Source organism: Taudactylus pleione, unplaced genomic scaffold (genome assembly GCF_031769625.1).
Source record: "Taudactylus pleione unplaced genomic scaffold, aTauple2 ptg000129l, whole genome shotgun sequence".
NCBI lineage: Eukaryota > Metazoa > Chordata > Amphibia > Anura > Myobatrachidae > Taudactylus > Taudactylus pleione.
This window is the reverse complement of record NW_028284531.1, coordinates 21,246,357-21,268,945: the sequence shown is the minus strand read 5'-3', so window position 1 is coordinate 21,268,945 and position 22,589 is coordinate 21,246,357. Positions and strand designations below refer to the sequence as shown.

At 40.3% G+C, this 22,589-nt stretch overlaps 1 protein-coding gene across 3 annotated transcripts in view; it reads right to left on the bottom strand.

The window, feature by feature from the left end:
- KIF7 (kinesin family member 7) overlaps positions 1-22,063 on the bottom strand; it is a 96,563-nt gene extending 74,500 nt beyond the window's left edge. Inside the window, exons 1-4 of one of the 3 annotated variants that reach the window (XM_088472954.1) lie at positions 21,925-22,063; positions 13,211-13,552; positions 7,190-7,390; positions 1,284-1,701 (exon numbers count right to left, since the gene is read on the bottom strand). In XM_088472954.1, coding sequence (XP_088329080.1) covers positions 1,284-1,701; positions 7,190-7,390; positions 13,211-13,535 — 944 coding nt within the window. In that variant the 5' untranslated portion in view covers positions 13,536-13,552; positions 21,925-22,063. Of the gene's footprint in view, positions 1-1,283; positions 1,702-7,189; positions 7,391-13,210; positions 13,553-21,899 lie in introns of all 3 variants that reach the window. The other 2 variants (XM_088472955.1, XM_088472956.1) reach the window with 2 other exon arrangements.
- Positions 22,064-22,589: the final 526 nt, after the last annotated feature.

Sequence of the window (22,589 nt, the reverse complement as noted above, 5' to 3'; positions counted from 1 at the left end):
CCAGGCGTCCGTTGTTGTTTGATGCCAGTAGTCCACAAATTGAAGAAGTCGGTCTCCCACCCTGGGAGGAGGCCCGCCCCATTAGGCAGAGGGTTTGTCTTCCAGTTTAGAGGCTGGACATCTGACTGGCTTGGACTTCTTAGTTTGCTACTTGGTGGTCCTGCAAGAACTAGACGGTCTGGAGGAAGACTGTCCTTTTGTTCTTCCAAGGGCGAAAGGACCGAAAAGAAGACTGCTTAGACTTTGATGTAGCTGTTGATGGTAGACCTACAGATTTCGAGGCTGCCAGAGTAGCCACTATCTTATCCAATTCTGCCCAAAAAGTATGTTTCCATAAAAAGCTGAGTTTCCTAAGTCTGAGCAGCTCACTGAACTTATGGAAGAAGCATGGAGTAACCTGGATAAACTGGTTCATGTTACAAAAAGATTAGCATCTTTGTATCCTTTCCCACCTACTGAATGTACTAAGGGCCTGATTCAGAGCGCTCGCTCTGAATCAGGGCCCTCCTACCTGTTTTTGGAGCGTCCTCATGGACGCTCACATAGCTGTGGATTACCACCCACAGCTATAGCGAGCGTCCATGATGATGGAGTTTAGCATCGGTAGTTTACACCATCTTCAGATGGTGTAAACTACTATAAGCCAATGAGGGCTCCCAGTACAGGAGAAAGATCTTTTGCTCTCTCCCCCGCAGTCCCCGGCCAGTCCCAGAAGCTGACGCTGTGCGCATGTGCAGTGTCAGCTTCCTCCAGGGAAGTCTCTCCCTTCAGTGAAAGACTTCTCCTAAATGCCGGGATTATAACTCGTGGGGACAGCGGTTACTGCAACTGTTGTCCATGAGAGTTCCCTGTATTACATAGCCGGGATATTTTTATTAAAAATTAAAATATCCCCAGCGAGTTAGGTACACAATCGCGGCAGTACCACGATTATTAGTACATAGACTCCTAAATGTTTACACAAGTGAACTGTAATGCTAATCCTTATGGGACAGAACATGTGCAAAAGATATTGTAATATCACACTTGGTATTTCAGGAATTGGAGTAAAATGGGAAAGTTAGTGGGAACTTGTATCATACTATTTGGTGCACTTCTCTAAACTTTATTGAATATAAAACAAGTGACAAACAAACGTTTCAAAATAAATAAAAGATGCAAACATGTTTTGTTGAATTATAAAGAACTAACATGAATACATACACCTTGTTTTTAGACTGAAAAAGAAACCTCCTGGAACCGGTAAAGTAAAAACATGCATTCACCAGAACCTGTGCACATACCTGGTGATCTTAGAATCTCTGTATGGTATATGGCTGCTCTTTCGCTTTGGATCCCCCAGGGCACTAATGACATTACCCAAGGCTAGTAGTCCAGTGTTGATCTGAATGCTTTCCTTCAGCCGCTCTCCAGTGTTTCCCGTTTTCAGTATTCGCTCAGAACCAGCTAAGTCTACAAAGTGGAACTTAGAAGACAGAAGCTGGCCCATAGCAAGGACTGAACCTTCTTCCCCATTGGTTAGTCTGGTGACTCGGCCAACCCCTCTCCTCTGTTCCATGGTGACAGTGAAGATTGTATGTGAGCGGCTAGAATGAGTATTGACTTGAGTGGCTCCTGTATGCTTAGCAGTATTGCCCATTTCCAGTAGACTAAGCACCTCGTCAAGTCCTTCCACTTCAGTCTCCTTTACACCACAAAGTACTGAGGGAAATAAAATAAAAGCAAGGTACAACATAAAAAGACATCTGCAATTTAGGAGCCTCACAAACATATACATTGTAAAAGCAGTGTTATTGACAAACAGGTGAAAAAATTAACTGGGGCTACACATTATTATACTGTTGCAGTATCACTTCTGCACCACAAAACACATGCTCTACAACAATAGAAATGTAATTATATAATAATACTTATCATGTACTTTGAACAATGTATTTTCCTTTCCAGTAATAGTTACAAAAAGTATAGCAAATAGCCATATCAAATTGCCTGATTCAAGGAGGTTAGTTCATAATTCTACAGTTTCAATAAAATCAATACACTAGAAGGTAAAATTTGATGTTTAGGATGGTGTGCTCTAGTCATTGTTTCTACTAGCAACTGCACTGCATTACAGGTTGAGTCTCCCATATCCAAATATTCCGAAATACTGAATTTTTTTGGCTTGACTGAGATAATGAAACCTTTGATTTTTGATGGTTCAATGTACACAAACTTTGTCTAAGGCACAAATTATTAAAAATATTTTATAAAATTACCTTTAGGCTGTGTATAGGGTGTATATGAAACATAACTGAATTTCATGTATGTACACAAACTTTGAGCCACAAAATTATTGCATAAAATATTGTATAAAATTACCTGCAGGCTGTGTGTATAAGGTGTATATAACACATTAATGTATTCTGTGTGTATATTTGAATACCATTTCCAAGACATTTCATTATGATATGTAAATATTCCAAAATACGGAATATTCCGTTATCCAAAATACCCCTGGTCCCAAGCATTTTGGATATCGGAGACTCAACCTGTGTATGCTGGCTGCGCTTTTAGGCTCTATAGTCCCCATAATGCATTTTTCTACAGTTCAGGATCTTAAGACTTGAAACGGTTTTAAGCTGGAGAATTTTGAGTACCAGAAACTGTAAAATTACACTGAAAATGAGTGAAGGTATTTAAATAAATAAAAAAAATCTCAGCAACATTATATTAGAATTATAATAATCATAATGTGGTACTAAGAAATTAACAAAATAAAAAAATTCACGAGTTCAAATCTTTTTTAGGCTTAAAATAAATATAGTGAAAGTTGTTGGGACAAAAGCGGTAAAAAAAAATTTTTCTTAGGAAATGAAGAAGATTCCCTTCAATTTTTATTAGCAGTATTAATATCCAACAAAAAAAAATCTACTTTAATGTAGAGAATCCGATGAGAAGTGCATTCAAATCATACTAGCTGGAAAATGTTTAGATTGGGTTGTCTGTAATGTTGTAATTTATTCCACAGGTGCAAAACGGAATGGGTATGTAATTCCGGCTGTCGGAATGCCTCCTGTCAGAATACAGACAGCGGCATCCTGATGGTTGGTATCCCGACAAGGGTTGGGTAAGTATACTTACCCTCCCCCCTTCCTCCCCTTCTTGTAGCCTAACCCTAACCCTCCCCACCCCGCCTCCTAACCCGCCCCGATAGTGCCTAACCCTAACCCTCCCCCCTAGGGGTGCCAAATCCTAACCTCCCCCTCCAAAACCTAACCCTAACCCCGCTACGCTCCCTAAACCTAACCTCCCTACCCCCGCAACTAATGTTAACGGCGTCCCAGACTTACCTCGTTCGGGCTGGCGTCCTTCAGCGTACCGGCAGCAGGATTAAGATAGGAGTTGGTATTTCTTCGCCTATTTTAAGTCCCTTGTCGGGATTTCCCTGTCGGTATTGAGACCGGCTCATCGCGCCTGCCGGTCTCATAACTACATCCCATGCAAAATTTACGCCCTATCCTAAAGTGAGAATTCTGCAAGTCTACTATAAAGAAAACACTGCAGCTTTGTCAAGAGCTGGTGGCGGGACAGAGGATAGTAAAAGGCTGTGAGATCCTAGAGATTAAAGGGAGATAAAACTGCTGACAGATTAGGAGCTAGTAGACCTTGGATTAGAGATTGGGACAGTAACAAATAGTACTATTGAGGAGTAGTACTATTTTGAAGAGCTGGGTTTTGAGAGAGCATCATTTGAAATATTGAAGATTGGGAAGGAGTCTAGTCAGACAGGGTAGAGAGTTCCTAAAATAAGGAGCAGAATGAGAGAAGTCTTAAAGGCTGGAGTGAGAGGTGGTAATAAGAGTTAGGGCACCGACCAGAGTCAATGCTGAATTTCCCATTAGGCACGTGCTTAGGGGCGCCACTTGGATGATTGTTTTAGTACTGTCAGTCCAAAATTTACCAGGAACTACAAAATATTTCCATTCTACTGTACCACATGCAACCATGAGTGGAGTATAATCAGGTAGGACATCCACAGGCTGCCCCTGTTAACTGTCCAACTTAGTATATATAAATATATACTTATTAAACAATTAAAAATAAAACAATATGTCACAGTTCATGGGGGTTTTTTTTACATTTATTATATGAAATTGCCAATCATCAAATGAGGGCTATAACCAAGCAATGAAAATAATACAATTGGGCAGAGGGGGGCAGTCATTACTCTTGCGTCTAGGAGTGCCCTGACCCCTAAATCCACCCCTGGCCAGAGGCAGATCTAAGTAAGATTAGAGATGTATAATGGGGGGGGGGGGGGGGGGGGGGGGAGAGTATGTGAGGGCATTGAAAGAGAGGATAAGAAACTTACATTGGAGTCTAGAGAGTATGTGAAATAAATGTGGATCAGCAAGAGAGGCATATCAGGCTTACTGCAGCATTTAGGATGGATAGCAGTGGGGATAGATGGTTGATCAGAGATGGATTCTGCAGTAGTCAGGGAGGAAGATAATTAGAGAAAGGATTTTAGTAATGTGCAGCATGACAGAGGGGCAAATTATAGCAATGTTTCTTACGCGATGTATGACAGTAGCGAATGCAGGGGGGTTTCTGAGTACCCAAAAAAACCCCTGACAGATGTGAGACAGGGCATCATGTTATTAAGCCCTGCCCCTTCACAGCAAAATGCTGCAATTGGCAGCTAAATTGGAAGGAGGTGGAGCCAAAATGATGCGATTCCATTAGAATTGCATAATATGCCCACGCCCCCACCCATGTATCGTGGCATTTTGCCACTGGGTGAGTGGCCTAATGATAGTGCCATCCTCGTCTACAATCCGCAGCTGCTGCAAGGTAAGTGTGTGTATACATACATACATACATATATATCGTGTCATCAGGAAAAACCACAGATCCTCTATACATGCTGCTCTCACCAGTGGATCACCAGTGGATCTTCTGATAACCCAGTAGCCAGACATTTTTAAGAGGCTAGTCACCCTCTGGCATCTTTGAAATTTATGGCTATTGATTGGGTACCCTCTTTCAGGAGAGGTGGAGACCAGGCAAAATTATTACTACGTAAGAAAGCCATTATAGACTAACAAGTTGGACACTATTTGCCCTCGCAGACTTTTGCCATTTTCCTTAAATTAATTACTCTTTTTGGACATCAGGGGTGCACCACCTGTTATTAAAACATGGATTTTCTTTTTAATTTCTCATTAATTTTCAGTTTGCCTTTTTTCCTTTCTTTTTTGGTGTGGTCCTCTGTTTGGCTATTTCTGTATGGTCTATGATTAGGTAATGAGTTAGTGATTGAAATGTGATTTGTATATGAATTGTTGTCATATCACCTAATGACAATTGTAAAGATTAGGCATTTTAATATCCTCTATGTGTTATCTACCTAGCTTTATTTACTATAGGCATTACTGTATTGGATTTAACTTTGATATGGTGACTGTTTTCAATGGGTTGACAGCGCTCTGAGCGCAGTGACATTGTGCACTTCCTGGTTACACGGTCATGGAACACAAGCAATGATTGCTAGCGGCTGTGCGCTCCAGTGACAGGATGTGCACGTTGGTTGCCTTGACTACCCGGCTGTTTGTGCGTTCCATTAAGGGGAAGTGAAGCGCTGATTGAACTGCACGCCACCAGGTTCAGTATCTCGATCAGTGCAATGGCGGGATTGTATTTATGCGCTGCCCAGTTACATGAGATGTACAGGTAATATTAAATGTTTTATCTCTGCTATATTTTTACATCTAGCTGATATCTGGTGTAATTTTTTAATGCTTTGTTTATGTGTTTTATCACACTATAGAAGTGTGTGTTATTATTAATTAATAAGGGAGCGGTGTCACTTTACACATAATGACTTGACTCTCCATGCACAGGACCGATACGTCGATGCTGTGAATTATGCTTATGTGATGATATGACATAAATAGTGATCTATGAAGACTGGTGAGTGCACCCCTGGTATTTATTTTTAGATTTGTAAGGACCTGCAATGTCCTTTATGGGCAGCTGTGAATGCTGCATCGTAGCACTTATACCTATTCAGACTCCTTCGCACACAGATGTACAAGTGTTACATATCAGATTAATCAGTACAGCAACGTTAAGCAGTTTTGTCGCATCTTATAGAGACTAAGATGCACATTTGATTGAAAAAGACATTAGGCGCAAGATAAGTTACATGGGACCTGGCAAAGCAAAAGGAGCTGATTGGTGTAACTGGAGCAATAGTGAATGAGGACACATTTATGTACAGGGCTGAAGCCAATTGCATAGGTTGAGGAGAGAGAGAAAGAAAGAGGGAGAGAGAGAAGAGACTGCGAGATAAGCAGCTACACACAAGCCACTCTGGTAGTCAAAAAGATAAGGGGAGAAGAGAAATAGAACAGGCGTAGGAGAGTCCGCAAGGGTCCCAAGATAGTTTCTTGAATATAGGAAAGATGAAGAATGCCGGGATACAGAAGTGAATGTGTCAGTGGAGAGGGACAGGATGAACAGGAAGCTAAGTGCAGGCAAGAGTTGGAGAATGTGGAACGGAGGAGTTGGGATGGAGGAGCAGGGACGAGGAAGAAAAAAGTACAATGACCTCATCCACAGCAACGAGAGAGAAGAACTGAGGGCGGGTAGGCAAATGGAGAAATATGAGGGTGTGGGGTTTTGTATCTGGCAATATGGGATTTCCTGACAGAAGGCTAATACTACTGGTAAGTAGTGAAGTTGTGAGCAGTGAAAAAAGGAGCTTGTGACATTAGAAACTAAAAGGCTTGCTGTGTGATGAGAGCAGAGAATGCAGTACAGTAAGAAATTATACATTTGTAGTGGAGGAAATCAGCACTGGTCTGTTGGAGTGCCAGGGATGGTCAGAGACTACATTGGTGCCTGAATCTACTGTATAGGGCTGCAGCCAATGTAGCGTTGTAGAGAGGACAGGATAGGGTCGTAATAGTTTCAGACATGCTACATTTTTACACCACCATGTGATCGGTTTATTCAACATGAGAACTGAAAGACTACATCTGCTCAATTTTGCCCCCACAGCTTGGAGCCAAATTGGGCACATATCCATTTGCTCAATAGTTGAGCCTAATGGCAGGATGTCACCAGTTTTACACTTTGTTGTTACATGTTTTACAGAAGCCTCAAATTACAACTACCAAAACAATGAATCATCAAATTTTACCAATATTCCCTTTGTCATCCTCTCGGATAAGAATGTCTTTACTAGAGGTCTGCACTTCAAGAAGATCTCTGAACTCCTCCTTATACACCTCCAGGTAGGAAACACGGATAGTGTAGTCTATCAGATCATTCTCATCAACCAGTTTGAAGATTTCAGCCATTGCACGTGGAATAATACCCTGGTCATCCTCTGAGATGGAAGCTGAAACACAGAAAATTTATTTGACAGGTGAAAATCAGGATCACTCAGTGGTTATTAGTAATTGCTGTAAAATTGAAGAAGAGAAGATGTTTCAATGGATACAAAACGCTGTGTTCATTCATAAATAACATAACAAAAGTAATAATGAGAATAATCAATAAAACCCTTTTTAGATTTGCGATTCTTTCATTAAAAGGATATTTTTGAATTTCCAGCCATAAGAAAACATTTACAAAAAACATTAGGCTAAAGCAAAACAGAGGAAAATACACCATAACCAGCTGCTGATACAACTACTGCTAATATTTCTTGACAGTAAAGAAAAAAATATATAATAATAATAATAATAATAATAATAATAATAATAGGTATATTAATTGTCCAAATCATACATGAGAGACTTGAATGTCTATTTGCCAGTTGGTATTTTTTCACAAAGTCAGAAGCAGAGCCTGGTCTTCTCTTTACTCAATCGTGTACTTCCAGAAATGTACAAATCAACAATACACACATGCTGAGTGTATAATTGTGGACACATTAATGCTGGAAAGAGCTATACCTGCACAACATGGTTGGCTCTTCTAGTGCAATGTAAAGCACAAATCCTTAAAGTGACACTATCATCGTCCTGTTCTAATTTCAGTATGGTGACATACTCCAATGTGCTTTATACAAAGCTTAAAGGCTGTGATATCACAGGTCAGCTTCTTAACTGTATAGCCGCCCAACTTTACATTAACACGGTCAGGACTGAAGAAGACTGAGACAGCAAGGTCCTGACAGCCATAGGAGAACACCTTACACTCAATGCTGTTTAGGGTCAATAATAAAATACTCTGTCATGTGAGCACTCAAATAACCTCTTTCGGTTACTGAGTGGGGAATACCAGAGCCTGATTACTACAGATAAATAAAATTGCTGAATAATGTGCAATTGAATATATTACTAACTGTAATGTTATTTGACCATTTCATACAAGAACATTTATTTAGCAGTTGCACAATGAATATAGGTATAAAACTGTCAGAGCTGGTTGGTCCTCTCTATTTAAATATTAATACCAAGTATTAGTGTAATGTACTCTGTAAGAATTTATTATAAACACATTTTTTATTCACCGATCACTGATACTTGTGACTTGTACATAGTGAAAGTGGCCGTTCTGCAGAAGGAACCAAATGTATGAGAATGCAGCTAGTTCACTAGTAACCAGTTATATCACTGAGGTACATCACACCAGAATGCAGCTAGCTCACTATGAACCAGTGATATCAGGGAGGCACACCACATGAAAATGCAGCTAGTTCACTAGTAACCAGTTATATCACTGACATGGAGACACATCACATGAGAATGCAGTTAGTTCACTAGTAACCAGTTATATCACTGACATGGAGACACATCACATGAGAATGCAGTTAGCTCACTAGGAACCAATGATATCAGTGAGGAACATCACATCGGAATGCAGCTAGTTCACTACTGTAACCAGTTATATCACTGACATCACATCAGAATGCAGTTAGCTCACTAGGAAACAAACATATTACTGAGACACATCAGATCAGAATGCAGTTAGCTCACTAGGAACCAGTGATATCAGTGAGGTACATCATATGAGAAGGCAGCTAGTTCACTAGTAACCATTAATATAATTGAGACCCATCATCTTAAAATACAGTTAGCTCACTAGTAACAATTAATAAGGTATTTCAAGGCGCTGTCAGATTAACAGATTTAATAAAAAAAAAAAAAACACATATATACACCATAGAAATAAATCTAAATAAAATACAATAAAATGTTGAAATAATAAACCACTTCCCCAATAGCAGAACTCTGGATCCAGATGCGGGAAATATATAAAAAGTGAATGGAGAAACCGCTCTGTATTCAGCTGCAGTTAGCAGTTACTGTGTCTAAGAAAATAGCAAAAGAGCCATTGATTTGTATACAGCAAACAGAAATTGTATCCACTGTATAGATTAAAATTCTGATCTCATAGATCAAACTCAAGACTATTAAAAAGGGAGAAACTTTCTTTCATTATGAAGACAGCCAATTAGGCAAAGTTTCTCCATTTAAATTGCCTGTGAGAAAGCAGCATTGAGTCTGATCCTTACTGTGAGCCATACAAACCAGCAAGGGTGTTTATATACCTCCGCACATGTATGTCCTCTATTTTGAATAGGTGGAGATTGAATCTTTTTTCACTGTGTACAGACGGACTGAGCACATTTTTTATCATCAGATGTTTTTTCTTGCCTTGAATATTATGTGAAATACACACCAGCTTTGTGACAATAGCCCACCTCTAAAGTAAAGAATTTAAAACTATTCAGTGGACACAATTCTCTTTGCTGGACACAAATCAATGGCTCTGTTGCTATTTTCTTAGACACAGTAACTGCAGCTGAATACAGAGCGGTTTCTCCATTCACTATTTATATACTTCCCGCATCTGGATCCAGAGTTCTGCTATTGGGGGAAGTGGTTTATTATTTCAACATTTTATTGTATTTTATTTTGACTGTATTTTTATGATATATATGTGGGGGTTTTTTTAATTAAATCTATTAATCTGACAGCGCCTTGAAATACGTTATTAATTGTTGTTCTAGGCCCTTTTCTGTGGGTTGATATTTTCCCACATTGGTATTTGAGTCTGCAGTCAGCACACTTTCTATAGATTTCCACTCGGGGGGTGTAGCACCAGATTTCTTTGTATTTTGAGCTCACTAGTAATCAGTTATATCACTGAGGCACATCACATGAGAACAGGGTCGTAACTAGGGTGGTGCAACATGTGCGATGGCACAGGGCACCACAGGGCAGGGAGCGCAGTTCGGACCTATCAATGTTAGGTTTATAATTATTCTCACTTGTAGCTTCCTCTTCTTTTATCCCCGGCATCTCCTGGCCTCTCCTATCTCCTCCCTGGCCAACTCCCCATCCCTCTGGTCACCTCCCCAAGCACATTCAGTCACATCCTCTTTTTCATTTCATGACATATAAAAGAAACATGGTAACACAACTGTTTTTCATGTAAGTAATTCATGATGTGACTCCAGAAAAATGTCGACAAACAAAGCAATACATTTTCCTCTGTAGAGTTTTTCCCTGTCCTGCCTTTAGTATTCGTGTCCTTTACGGGCCTGATTCTGAGCCGCACGTAATGACGATGAGCGATTTGTTACAACTGCGCATGCACACAAATTTATAAAATCTCCTACAGTGCATATATGTTACAGAGTACATACACAAAGGGGAAAACCGATGGGCATTCTTGGGCAGTGGCTAGATGGGCACTCAAAAATGGTCAGTCTCAAGGGCATTTAATTGGCAGTTATAAGTGCAAGTGGATGCGTTCCCAAACGCACATATGCAGTCAGAGGAGGCCAGAGTCAGAAGAAACTGCACCTGCCATATCGCTGGGGCAAGTGTTAATGGTGCGAGCGATGGTGGCATCTAAAGAAAACACTGGTGGTATTACAGCATGCAGAGACACTGAAAGTGGGCATCCCAGTCCTTGCAGAGTCAGACGCACACTTATACACCGGGGAAGGGCTGCTACTAGTACTGCATATACTCACAGCCGCGACTCCGGCAACAGACACAAGAGCCAATGCAGCTGCCTCCATCTCTGAATCAGGCCCTAAGAAGTATTTTGGAGGACATCAGAAGTGGGTGAGTTAATGAACTAATGTTATTTTCTGACATTAGCAGTAGATCTGTATACTACATTTCACGTTTGAGTGATATAATGTGCTTTCACGGGTTTACTATATGCGCCATCTTGCAACTCTTTATAGTGTATTACTAGGTTTTCATTTTTATTACATATTTTGAATTTTAACAATCATTTTATATTCTTTTTGTTTCTGTGATTGTCCAAACGTATCTTAAAACAAGTATTTCCATTGCTAATGTGATCACAAGAAGCTGTGGGTGGCCATTTTGGACTATTATATCCCTCAGAAAAACCACATTAGGTAATTTTTTTTTACTACAGATCAGTTTTACAAATTGCAATGTCAGACTCTGCAACACACCAAGTCACTATATTTTCCAATTGAAACATTGGGCCAATGCTATTACAGATGGCTGTACCACATGCCTGTCATAGCGGCTGCCCTAGCTATTACAGGTTGAGTCTCCCATATCCAAATATTCCGAAATACGGAATAATTTTGGCATGACTGAGATAATAAAACCTTTGATTTTTGATGGTTCAATGTACACAAACTTTGTCTAAAGCACAAATTATTTAAAATATGGTCTAAAATTACCTTCAGGCTGTGTGTGTAGGGTGTAAATGAAACTAATTTATTTCATGTATGTACACAAACTTTGCTTGAGCCATAAAAATTATTGAAAATATTGTATAAAATGAGCTGCAGGCTATGTGTATAAGGTGTATATAACACATAAATGCATTTTGTGTGTATATTTGGGTCCCATTCCCAAGATATTTCAATATGATATGCAATTATTCCAAAATACGGAATATTCCGTTATCCAAAATACCCCTGGTCCCAAGCATTTTGGATATGGGATACTCAACCTGTACCTGATTGAGCACTAACCCAGCATTAGGCCGTACACTGCATCAGACCAGTTTTGTTACAAGATGGCTTCACCTCCAGGACTGTTGTTGTCTCCTTTTTTTCCATTTAGCAGTTGCCTACAGTTTCTATTTCCACCTGTTTGGATATTATCAGTGGACACCTCTTCCACAGTGGCAAGATGGAGATTGTTTACATCTCTGTAATCAGACAGCGATTGTGGAAATTGTGCGAATGGAACTTGCTAATTAATCATTTTAGGATTACAAGCCATTGGATATCATAGCGTATTTACATACTTATTGATTTTATATCTATAACAAGGATGTTTTTACATTAACCTTTAGTCTCTATGCCATGTACTAATCAATCCCACATATTTGATTAGCTGTTCAACAACTGTATGATTTATATAGTATGTAGCACTGAGCATAGTATTACTGTTTCATATACAGTTAGTTTTACATTTTAATATTGTCTGTGTTCTGTGATATGTGCCATGTTTTACACTAACAAATCTACTTTTGCACAATCACAGTATTAGATTAATATTTTTTTTTTTACTAATCCTATACTAATTGCAGCTCTGTGTTTTTATTTTATTTATTTTTTGTTCTCATAATAGAAAGGATGAGATTTACAGTAAGAAAATAGAATGATGAGTTGGTGTCAGCACTATTACATCCAGCAAATGTTCAATGCTTAATAGCAGATCGAATAATCTGATGTACAGATTAGACTGGATCTAATGATGCATCACTGTCCTCTTTTCACCGCTAAAGAAAGTATATCTACTGTACTCCCAGAAACATCACCCCATTCAATAAAAAGTTGAATTTTGGGAAAAATTAGGTGAGTCAAATAAAATAGTAGAAATCTCACTGACCTGCACTTCTTCAGTGCTACAATCCAATACTTACTGCTGCAATGTCTCCACTGGTTCTAGAAGGAAATCCCCTCCTGCTTGGGGCACAGCAGTCTGAGAAAAGCCCAACCCCAATTAGGAGAGGGTATCCATTAACAACACTGACAAGTCAGTGACTTTGGGGCAGTTGTATCAAACATACTAAAAATGTAAAGGTGGAGAAGTTGCCCATAGCAACCAGTTGCTAGCTATCATTTATCACGTACTCTGTATGAAATAATATCTAAAAGCTAATTGGTTGATATAGGCAACTTCTCCACCAGGCCTGTGACACAGAACAAAAATATCCCCGGTAATTATTTTCGCGTAGTCGCCACAGAAACACTCACATATACTTGCTTCTCCAATGGTGTAAGTTTTTCCTGATCCAGTTTGTCCATAAGCAACCACAGTGACATTGAACCCTTGAAAGAAAGCTTCTAGCAAGGGCTGTACACAGCAGCTGTATACGGTGTCCTGACTGCAAGCTTCATCCAGTACATCCTGGAACTGAAAGCTCCTGTTGGTTCCCAGTGTCAGTTTCTGCTGGCCAGGTTCAACGCGGACACAGGACTGCTGTCCATGCAATACCTCCTTTGGTAGCAACGGACGAATCCTGATAGCCACATGCACAGTGGTCTCCTCCACGCGAACATGATGAAGCTTGGGACCCATGAGGCCAGGTACAGGCACTGTGTAATAGACATTACAACAAGATTTTATTGTAGTGTTGTGCAACTTAATCTATACATCATCTACTGTAATAAATATAACACAAGGGTTATGTGTAACAGCAATAGGACACAGTACATGTGATTTAATGCATAATATGTAGCTATGAAGTCCCTTCTAAAATACATGCAAAGGTGAACTTGACTATTGTTTTATAATCTTATTATATTCAATCTTCATTCCTGTCCTCAGTTTAGAAATCTATAAGGATTGAACAAGCTGTAGCCAATAAGAACATCACAATGACCATAGCAGGAGATGGTAGGATTTATGTTATTGGCTATCCATAACACACAGGAGCTGGATAGCCACTATGATTCTGTTTTCAGATCCGAACTCAACCGAGCCAAAACCGAACTGCTCATCTCTAATTATCAGTGTTCACTCTAAAGTGAACAGTGGGCAGGGTGCCGCCTGGAAGAAAAGGCCACAGAAGAGGCACAGGAAAAGGGGGCGTGACCACTTCAGGAGAGGCATGGCTTCATGTCACACCCCTTGTTCCTCACTCTAGGGGGCATGCCCAGCACTTACGGAAATGCTAGGCTGCCCCCAAGCTCTCAACTCACTACGAATAAATGCAATGCATGCGCTCACAGCATCTGTCATCAGCCACGATCGCTAAACTTTTCCCACCCATAGGACACTGCTGGCAGGCTGTTTAGCAAACGCTGCTATAAGGGCAGGCCGCCTTTTGTCATTTTAAAATTGGGCAGGGTGCGGTGCCCTGCTGAAACAGCCTAGCGGGAACACTAAATTATTATTAATGAAACTAGTGATGAATTTGGGACAGTGTATTGTTGTGAGCAGAGGAATAGATACAAGTGGGAAGTCAGTAGAAGCAGCAGGAAAGTAGTGATGTTAGGCTCCTATCAACCTGATGCAGGAAGATTTTAGAGTCAAATGTACCATTACATAAAACAAAGTTCACACATCCAATTGGTTATTTCGCAGAGTGGGCACATTACTCCTTAAACACATACATTTTAATGTGAAGCAGACAATGGGTTAAATGTAATTTGAAAAAAAAAAAAAAAGGAAAATGGAAACAAACAAGGCGCTGTTTGTTAATGGGGTGCAGCTAGTGTTCACACATTGGGGTGTCCCTGTCCCCAAAATGAGTGTACATTATGTGCTAAAAATGGGGTGGTACCAGTGACTAATATGTGGGTTCGAATCCCCCAGATGAAAATAAAATGAAAAAAATAAAATAAATAAATACAACTAAAAAATAAATTATAATAAAATGTTAAGAAAGGAAAAATGCGTCCCTATTTGTTAAAGTGATGTCCCTTCTTGTATCTGATTTTCCTGTATTTTTCCTGTCATCAGATGTACGGATGTGAAGACACCGTAAAAAAATAAAATAATTTGAATTCATGTTGACCTGATTCTACTTGATAATGATATCATCTAGAATAAGGTATCTATTCTGGTATAGTATTAAAGTTGGGCGTTCCCAAACTCACAACGATACCAACAAATGAATATAAAGGTATCTTTTAAGTAAATGAACCATTTGGTGCGGACTGAAACATACAATGTTTTTCCAAGATATAGCGGTATCTTTAAATACCAGAAGTTCACAGTACACGATTCAATGGAGACCACAAACACAGAGGACCAAGGACCGCCCTGAGGCACTCGTGGTGATCACCTGATTTTCCAGGATACCTTATTCTAGGCGATATGATCATCAAGTAGAATTAGGTCAACATTAACTAAAATTATTTATTTTTTCTACAGTTCTTCACGTCCATACATCCAATGACGGGAGAAGGGACATCACTTTAACAAACAGGGATATATTTTTCCTTTCTTACAGTATGTTTTTATTTGTATTTATTTTTCCTTAGTCGCGGGTTAAATGTAATAGCCTGCGACTTGCAGGCAATGGCGAATTCCTGGTAAGTTAACATGAAGTTGTAAAGGGGAAATCATTTTAAATGATTGCTCCTTTAAAACATTGGGCAGACTCACCAGGAACTCACCAATTATTGTAAGTCGCAGGCTATTACATTTTCTCCTATATGTTTGTACAATGCAATCCTATAATCCAGAGCCTTACAGCCAGTTAAGCTGGCCAAACACTAAAAAATTATTATTCTGATCAGCTGATGAAACTACCTTTCTGAACAAGTAATCAGTGTATGGACATGAACAATAATCGCTCACAGCAAGAAAATGGACAAAAATGGTTGGGATTGTTTGATTTGATTATGAAACCTGTCCGATCATCCCGACAGGCGTTCAGCAGCTTCCATGCTATGAAGTGCAGATTGTGCCCATACACTGTGCAGTGTATGGACACACGCAATTATCACACCATTGCTCTACCCTCGTCTCTTCCATCAGTGCAGTCTAAGGCCAGAAAGATGTATTCCATCACGGAATACTTTCAGCATGAGTCATGCAACACACAACATACATAATTTTCACGTCTGCACATAAAAATGTCCACAGCCCTAGTCTCAAAATGCAAGAATGTAGGTTACTGTATGCTTTACCTAGATTCAGTTCACTTACCGAAGTGTCTTATGAGACTAGGGAAGTGTCCCCAATACATTGCGAGACGTCCAGGGCGACTGAGCCGCACAGAGTGGTGTACCATAGCAACTTTTTATTCAAATGTTGTACCTTATTCGCATGGTAGACAAAGCGAAACATCACTCACAGATGTTCGGCTGCAATTTTAACCGCTCAGGAATAAGTTTTAAACACGCACAAAGTTACAGATGTAGCACAATTGGTGATCCTGCTAGGATTAGGGGCGGGCAGGGCACAAGGGTAAGGGGACGTCTATGTCACTGCTGGGGGCTCTGCTGCCCCACCAACATCGCTGTTGGGAGCGGGCCCAGCTGGCGGCGCCACTAATGGGTGCGTGCCCAGGCTTACGGAGGTGCTGGGCTTCCCCGAAGCTCTTCCTTAATGTGAATAAATGTTGTGCGGCATCTTTTCACACGGAGGCAGAACAGCAGCGGCCAGGCTGTTTTAGCAATGACCTTCTAAAAGGGGCAGGGCGCAGTTTGCTTTTTAAATATCAGACAGGGCGCAGCGCTTTGCTAAAACAACCTAGCGTGAACACTAACAATGGAACTTGGCGCGAGAAAAAGCCATGCTCACTGCATCGAAGCAGTTCATATACAGACTCATTCGCACACAGATGTACAAATATCGCACATCAAATTGATCAGTGCAATCTAGCAGAGTAGTTATGTCGCTTCCAGTTGTTTTATTTGTGCAAATAAGACATTTTGAGCGAAAACAACGCCAAGATGCCCATGACCAGGCACGTATAGAGAATCCATTTTTATCACAACTGAAGCCATTGTATGAGGACACACCTGTATGTAATAGAATGGATGTGAATGTCTAATATATATATCTCCTGTTTTCCAGTTTGTGTTACAGACTTTGTTTTATTTGTACCCTGCTCATAGCTGTAGCTGTCTGGTCACATGTAGGTTTCCTTACAGAGGTGGTCATCAGCTGGCCTATCTGCTAAATGGTCATGTCTGCTCTGTCATGTTGTTATTTTGTTGTTGTAATTAAAAAAAAAAAAGATTGAATAAGAAATATATAAATATTACAGAGATCTTTTAGTGGTTTCCAGCCAAGTCCATGACAGACCAGAATCAGGTATTATTTTACATGACAAAATATTGATTTATTTAAACTTCAATTTTCTACAATAAATTTGTATGGTAAACAATATTCTTCATAGAGAAACATCTACTAATATTAATGGGGATGGCGCATTACTCAGCTTAAATAAAATGTTATATAATTCACATATCAGCAGAAAAGTGCTGCCTAGTGAACAAAACATGGAGTGATTGGATTTACCAAGTAATAACCATAAACTCTGAATTTACGGAACAAGTTGGGGAATGGGAGCCTATAGACAACAAAATAAAAACCCGCAAAGTGCATTACTTCCAACATAAGTAAAACACTGTAACAAATTTAATTTTTTTGTTTGTCCTTGTGTTTGAAGTGTTATTTCTTAAACACCTATGTCCCAAGAGTATAGAACATGCCAATTATTCCCCACAAACTATGCTTTTGTGACCGGTCAGAGATATTTTGAAATGTTATTTTCCAGGATATTTCTGATACTTCAGTGCGATTGCAATGTGGGGGCTGCAGAGTAGTCCAACTCTGCCTGAGGGGAGCCCAATAACGCTGACTGTACCTCCAAATGCTGCTTTATATTGCCGGGGGTCTTTGGGAACGGTAAGCTAACCAGGGATCAACTGGGTGTATATCACAGCCGCCAACAGGACAGAGCATTCAGCCGCATCTCTACCATGTTTCCTGCTTTCTTTGCCTTTGGGACAGCAGGGACACCAAGGAGCACTACAACAGACGACACTGGCCACAGTGGACACGTATAACGTCAAGTGGGAGCCACTGTTGGACTCCAGGAAGGTGCTGATGCCTCCACTACACATCAAGATGGGCATAAAGCTGAGTACTCATTAAACGATCTGTGTACCCAGACGACCCATAATGCGACGGACTACATATCGTGCAGTCGGTACACACCACACGATAAGTTGTTCACCAGCCGATTTCAAATGCATGGGGACATTCATCACATTAACAGACTGAGCTGCAAGTACGGCAGATCTGTCGATGCGATGAGCGACCATGCGGGAGCGCAAATGGGCTGACATACTGCGTACACACTTGCCGATGTTGACGATATATATCTGGCGGATCAGGTAGATATATGGTCTAATGTGTACTCACCTTAATGAAAAAAATTGTTAGAACTCTAGATAAGGATTCTGCAGCCCTCAAGTACCTTCAAGACTTCTTCCCTAAGGTGTCTGAGGCAAAGGTCAAAGCCAGTGCTTTTGTGGGACCACAGATTAAGATGATCCAGCAGTGCAAGGAATTCCCAAAGATGCTTGCTCAGAAGGAGGAAGAGGCATTATCACAGTGGTTTGAGGCTTCCTGGGCAATCACAAGGCTGAAAACTACGTGGAGTTGGTTGATACTTTGGTGAAGAACATCAGCACAATGGGGTGCAGGATGTCCCTCAAAGTCCATATACTTGATGCTCATCTTGAGAAATTCAAGAAGAACATAGGAGCGTACTCGGAGGTGCAAGGCTAGAGCTTCCACAAGGATATACTTGAGTTTGAACGCAGCTACCAAGGACAGAATAACGAGAACATGATGGAAGACTATCTGGGGGCTGATTTGTGAAAGTGATGTACTGTATAATCATAAAGCTCAAAAAGCTACTCACTTCTAATTCTTTTGTGGTCATGTTTGTACAACTTTATTTGGTAATTTTTACACATACGTTGATTTTTTTCTCACATTGTGTAAAAGAAAATGCCAATTCACCCTTTTCTCATCTGAAATAGGTACATTTCAAAGTATAAAATGTCCTGGTTACAAAACAAAGTTTGAGGGAAATAAATACCATTTTCTGTGCTTTTGAGACATAAGCAATGAAGAAACAGCGCTTACTACCCAAAGACGAAAAACTTGTTACATAGTCCCCTATTTACTACAATCCGCATTTAATATGTGGTTGTGGTGTGATATTTTCGACTAATTTCGTATTGCGAATTTAGGAACTGTCACTTGGAAGTACTAACATCCACATGCAGGGACAGAGCTTGCGGTAGAGCTCTATGCCTGCTAATCCTCTTTGCGCACCTCTCATAGTATTTTTTGCAAAAAATACAGTGAGAAGGTGCATGCGCTGCCGCTAGTTACTGCTACCCCACCCCCCTCTTCGCCACTGAGCTGACACTTACCTCGGTGATCTGGTGAACTCACTCCTCCAGTCAGCTGGTTTCCAGGCTCCGTCTGTGACCCTGGTCATCTGGTGTGAGCTGTAAACTGAGGTGTCAGTTTACCGCACAGCTGACCAGAGGAGAGAGCTCACCGATCACTGGACCCCCGGCTGCAGGTAAGTGTTTACATTTTTTTTTCAACTATTTTTTTTTTTTACATTGTTACATTCAGAGGGGGCCAGCTCCCGGCTCTGCTTTGCCTTTTAGAGCAGGGCAGGAGTCGGGGAGCTCTGCTTGGCGTTGTTATAGCAGAGCTCCCCCCCCCCCAGGTATTTTTTCACAATATCCACTTAGTACATTTCAAGCAGATCGCATTTCCGATTACAAGTATGGGATATGTGATCTGCTTGCTAAAGAAATGCAAATTAAAGGGCTTGGAGTCATTTTTCACAAAAACTGCTCCAAAAGCCCTTTATTACATTTCAGTGAAACTAAATTAATGTGAAATGCGTGTGAAGACACCAGTTTTCAAATTATTTTAGTTCAAAAAAAGATTGATAAATAGAGCCCTTAGTGTAATCTTTTATCTTAAAATTGCACTCATTAAACACACATAGGTGCAGACTCAATTAGCCATGGTGATAACCGCAGGCTTCTAGCTGCAGGCTTTAACGGAGAGAGCTATTCAATTACAAGCCCATTTCCATGCGCTTTATGCCCACGGCTAACACGCGCTAACCCACAAATTCCAGATTAAGTGCCCGGAGCTATGGAGTTACCTCACGCAGAAAGCCCCAAAGAATGCACGTAATGTAGCTTTTTTCTCGCAGCCACAAAAGAAAAATCTGTGTTAAGTGCACCCTCTGGGATACAGGGTACCAGCAGTAATTGAATAGCTTTGGGCAGAGCTGCAGCTGCACAGTAAAGCTGGCCACACACTAGACCAACTTACATCCTACTTGTTGATTGGTTGGAATGAAAATCTGGTAAGGGATGAAAGCAAATGACAATTTGCTCCCAAATGCCGGAAAATGGACAAAAACTGTTGTTTGAACAAATTGTTTAGATCAAACATTTAACAAACTTGTCTAACGACCATTTTCATCTGTTTTCTGGCATTTAGGAGCAAATTGCTGATCATCAGTTACTCCCATACGTTACCAGATTTTCATTCCAACCAATCAACTAGTTGGATGAAAGTTGGTCTAGTGTGTGGCCAGCTTAAGCCCCTCAGCTACTTGAATCTTCCCCATAGTAAAGGAAGGCAGCCAGACTAAACCCAAAATTCATGACAAAGCAGCATATCAATTCACTAGCAGCCTGTGACATTGGCACACACAACTGATAGACTGCATTCTTATAGATATAGGTTCAGAACGGCTGTCTCTGTGCAGGTTACAGTGCAATTCAATGTGGAATAACATAAATACACCAGTGTTACATGTACGGCTTATCTCTGTTTTATGTCCCTATGGCCATTTGGAAAAACCCATGGACTTGCCTTATCCTGCCAAATGAACCTTTATTATCTGTATATTTCTAAAAAAAAATATTTTAAGTGGGAGCATACATACTTTGACAAAATCAAACTTGCTACATTTTCTGAGCACAGTTGAACTAAAACCCCGAAGTGTAATGTAAATTGTATATCACCAGTGTGTTTATCATTACAATTCTCTTTACCCAGAATATCTTTCATAAATTGTTCAGAGCAGCAACATCTCCATGAAAGTATATCCCATATCTTAAGTCAATGCCTTTGATCAATAAATTAACTGAACTGATAACAGCTGTGCAAAATGTGTCATATTACAATAGCTATTTTACATAAAACACTGGGGGGGGGGGGGGGGGGGGGTGTCCGAAAAAGATTAACATAGTTTAACGTTTGGTTTGTTTGCTGTCAAAATACACAGCGTAGATCAAATCACATTTGAGCAGTGTCATGACTGCGGCTTCCAAAAAGGAAATTGAAAAACTGGAGTCAGGATAATATACAGACTTCTCACATTATCAAATAGACGTCTCTTGTGTACATTATTATTTTAGGGATTGTTTTTGAATTCTAAAACAAATTATTTCAGATCAAAGGCTATTTAATTGGTTTTATTCAGCCATAAATCTAAGCAATCCCTAAAATATAACATGACAAACCGAGTATGTGTGCCATTATCCTTTTCACAAATACATGTTTCTTTTAATAATAAATTATATTTAATGGCTCCAACACTTTGGTGCAGCATGCATATCTACGATGAAGATTATTTACTAATATATATATATATATATATATATATATATATATATACACATATACACACACACACAAATGTACTCAAATGCATTAATATACTGGAGGTAGCGTTTTCACCACAAGCCCCAACGGCATATCGATCCAACTAAGTAATAATAGTTTAGAGAGAGTTCTGCAACTAATGAATAGCTTGTTCTGATTGGCTGTTGCAGAGTCCTGCACACATGTGATGGCACACACAGCACTGTGCACAGGAGCGCAGCATCACTGCCTACACTAGTACATATAGATATATACCAGCAGCAACCCCCGCACCGCTAACCTGCAACGCTCAGCGCGATCCCCGATACACCACTCCGAGGGGATCCTAAACAATGGCGGCCATCACCAGGGGGAACCAAGGATCCATCAGGCTCCCATCACTGCGGCCGGGGAGATCAGATGTGCTCAGCAGCGCCCCCTCTCTGTTTGCAAACAGATTACTCGTCCGGCCGGAAACAGCTAGGCATAGCTACAGTTCCCAGCACAAGCCAATCACAGTGCCTGCTGTACCTCTCTCCCTGCAGCCTAATGGAACTTGTGTCTCTAGTGTTGTCCTTAAAGAGCTAAAACGTGACATAAAACAAAGATTATCAGAGATTAGAGACGATGATGTATGTAATGTAACAGGAACCACAAGGCAGATGTATGTAAAGTAACAGGAAGCACAAGGCAGAAAGGGAGAGGGATAGTGTTACATGTTTTATTAACTATACATTGTGCTTTCAAAGAGGCTGTAGTGAAAATGTTAAAACTGCAAGACAGGGAAACTTAATCCTATGGGATGGTACATGGGGCATTGGCAATTTGCAAGGCATCTGACAGCATGCTAATTGTACCAAGAAAGACACAAAAGGGTTGAAAGTCGCAACATGCTATTTTAAGAAACCTATCCTAGATCAACTAGATCTTGGTAGGTAAATATTGAGATTAATAGAACCAACTTTT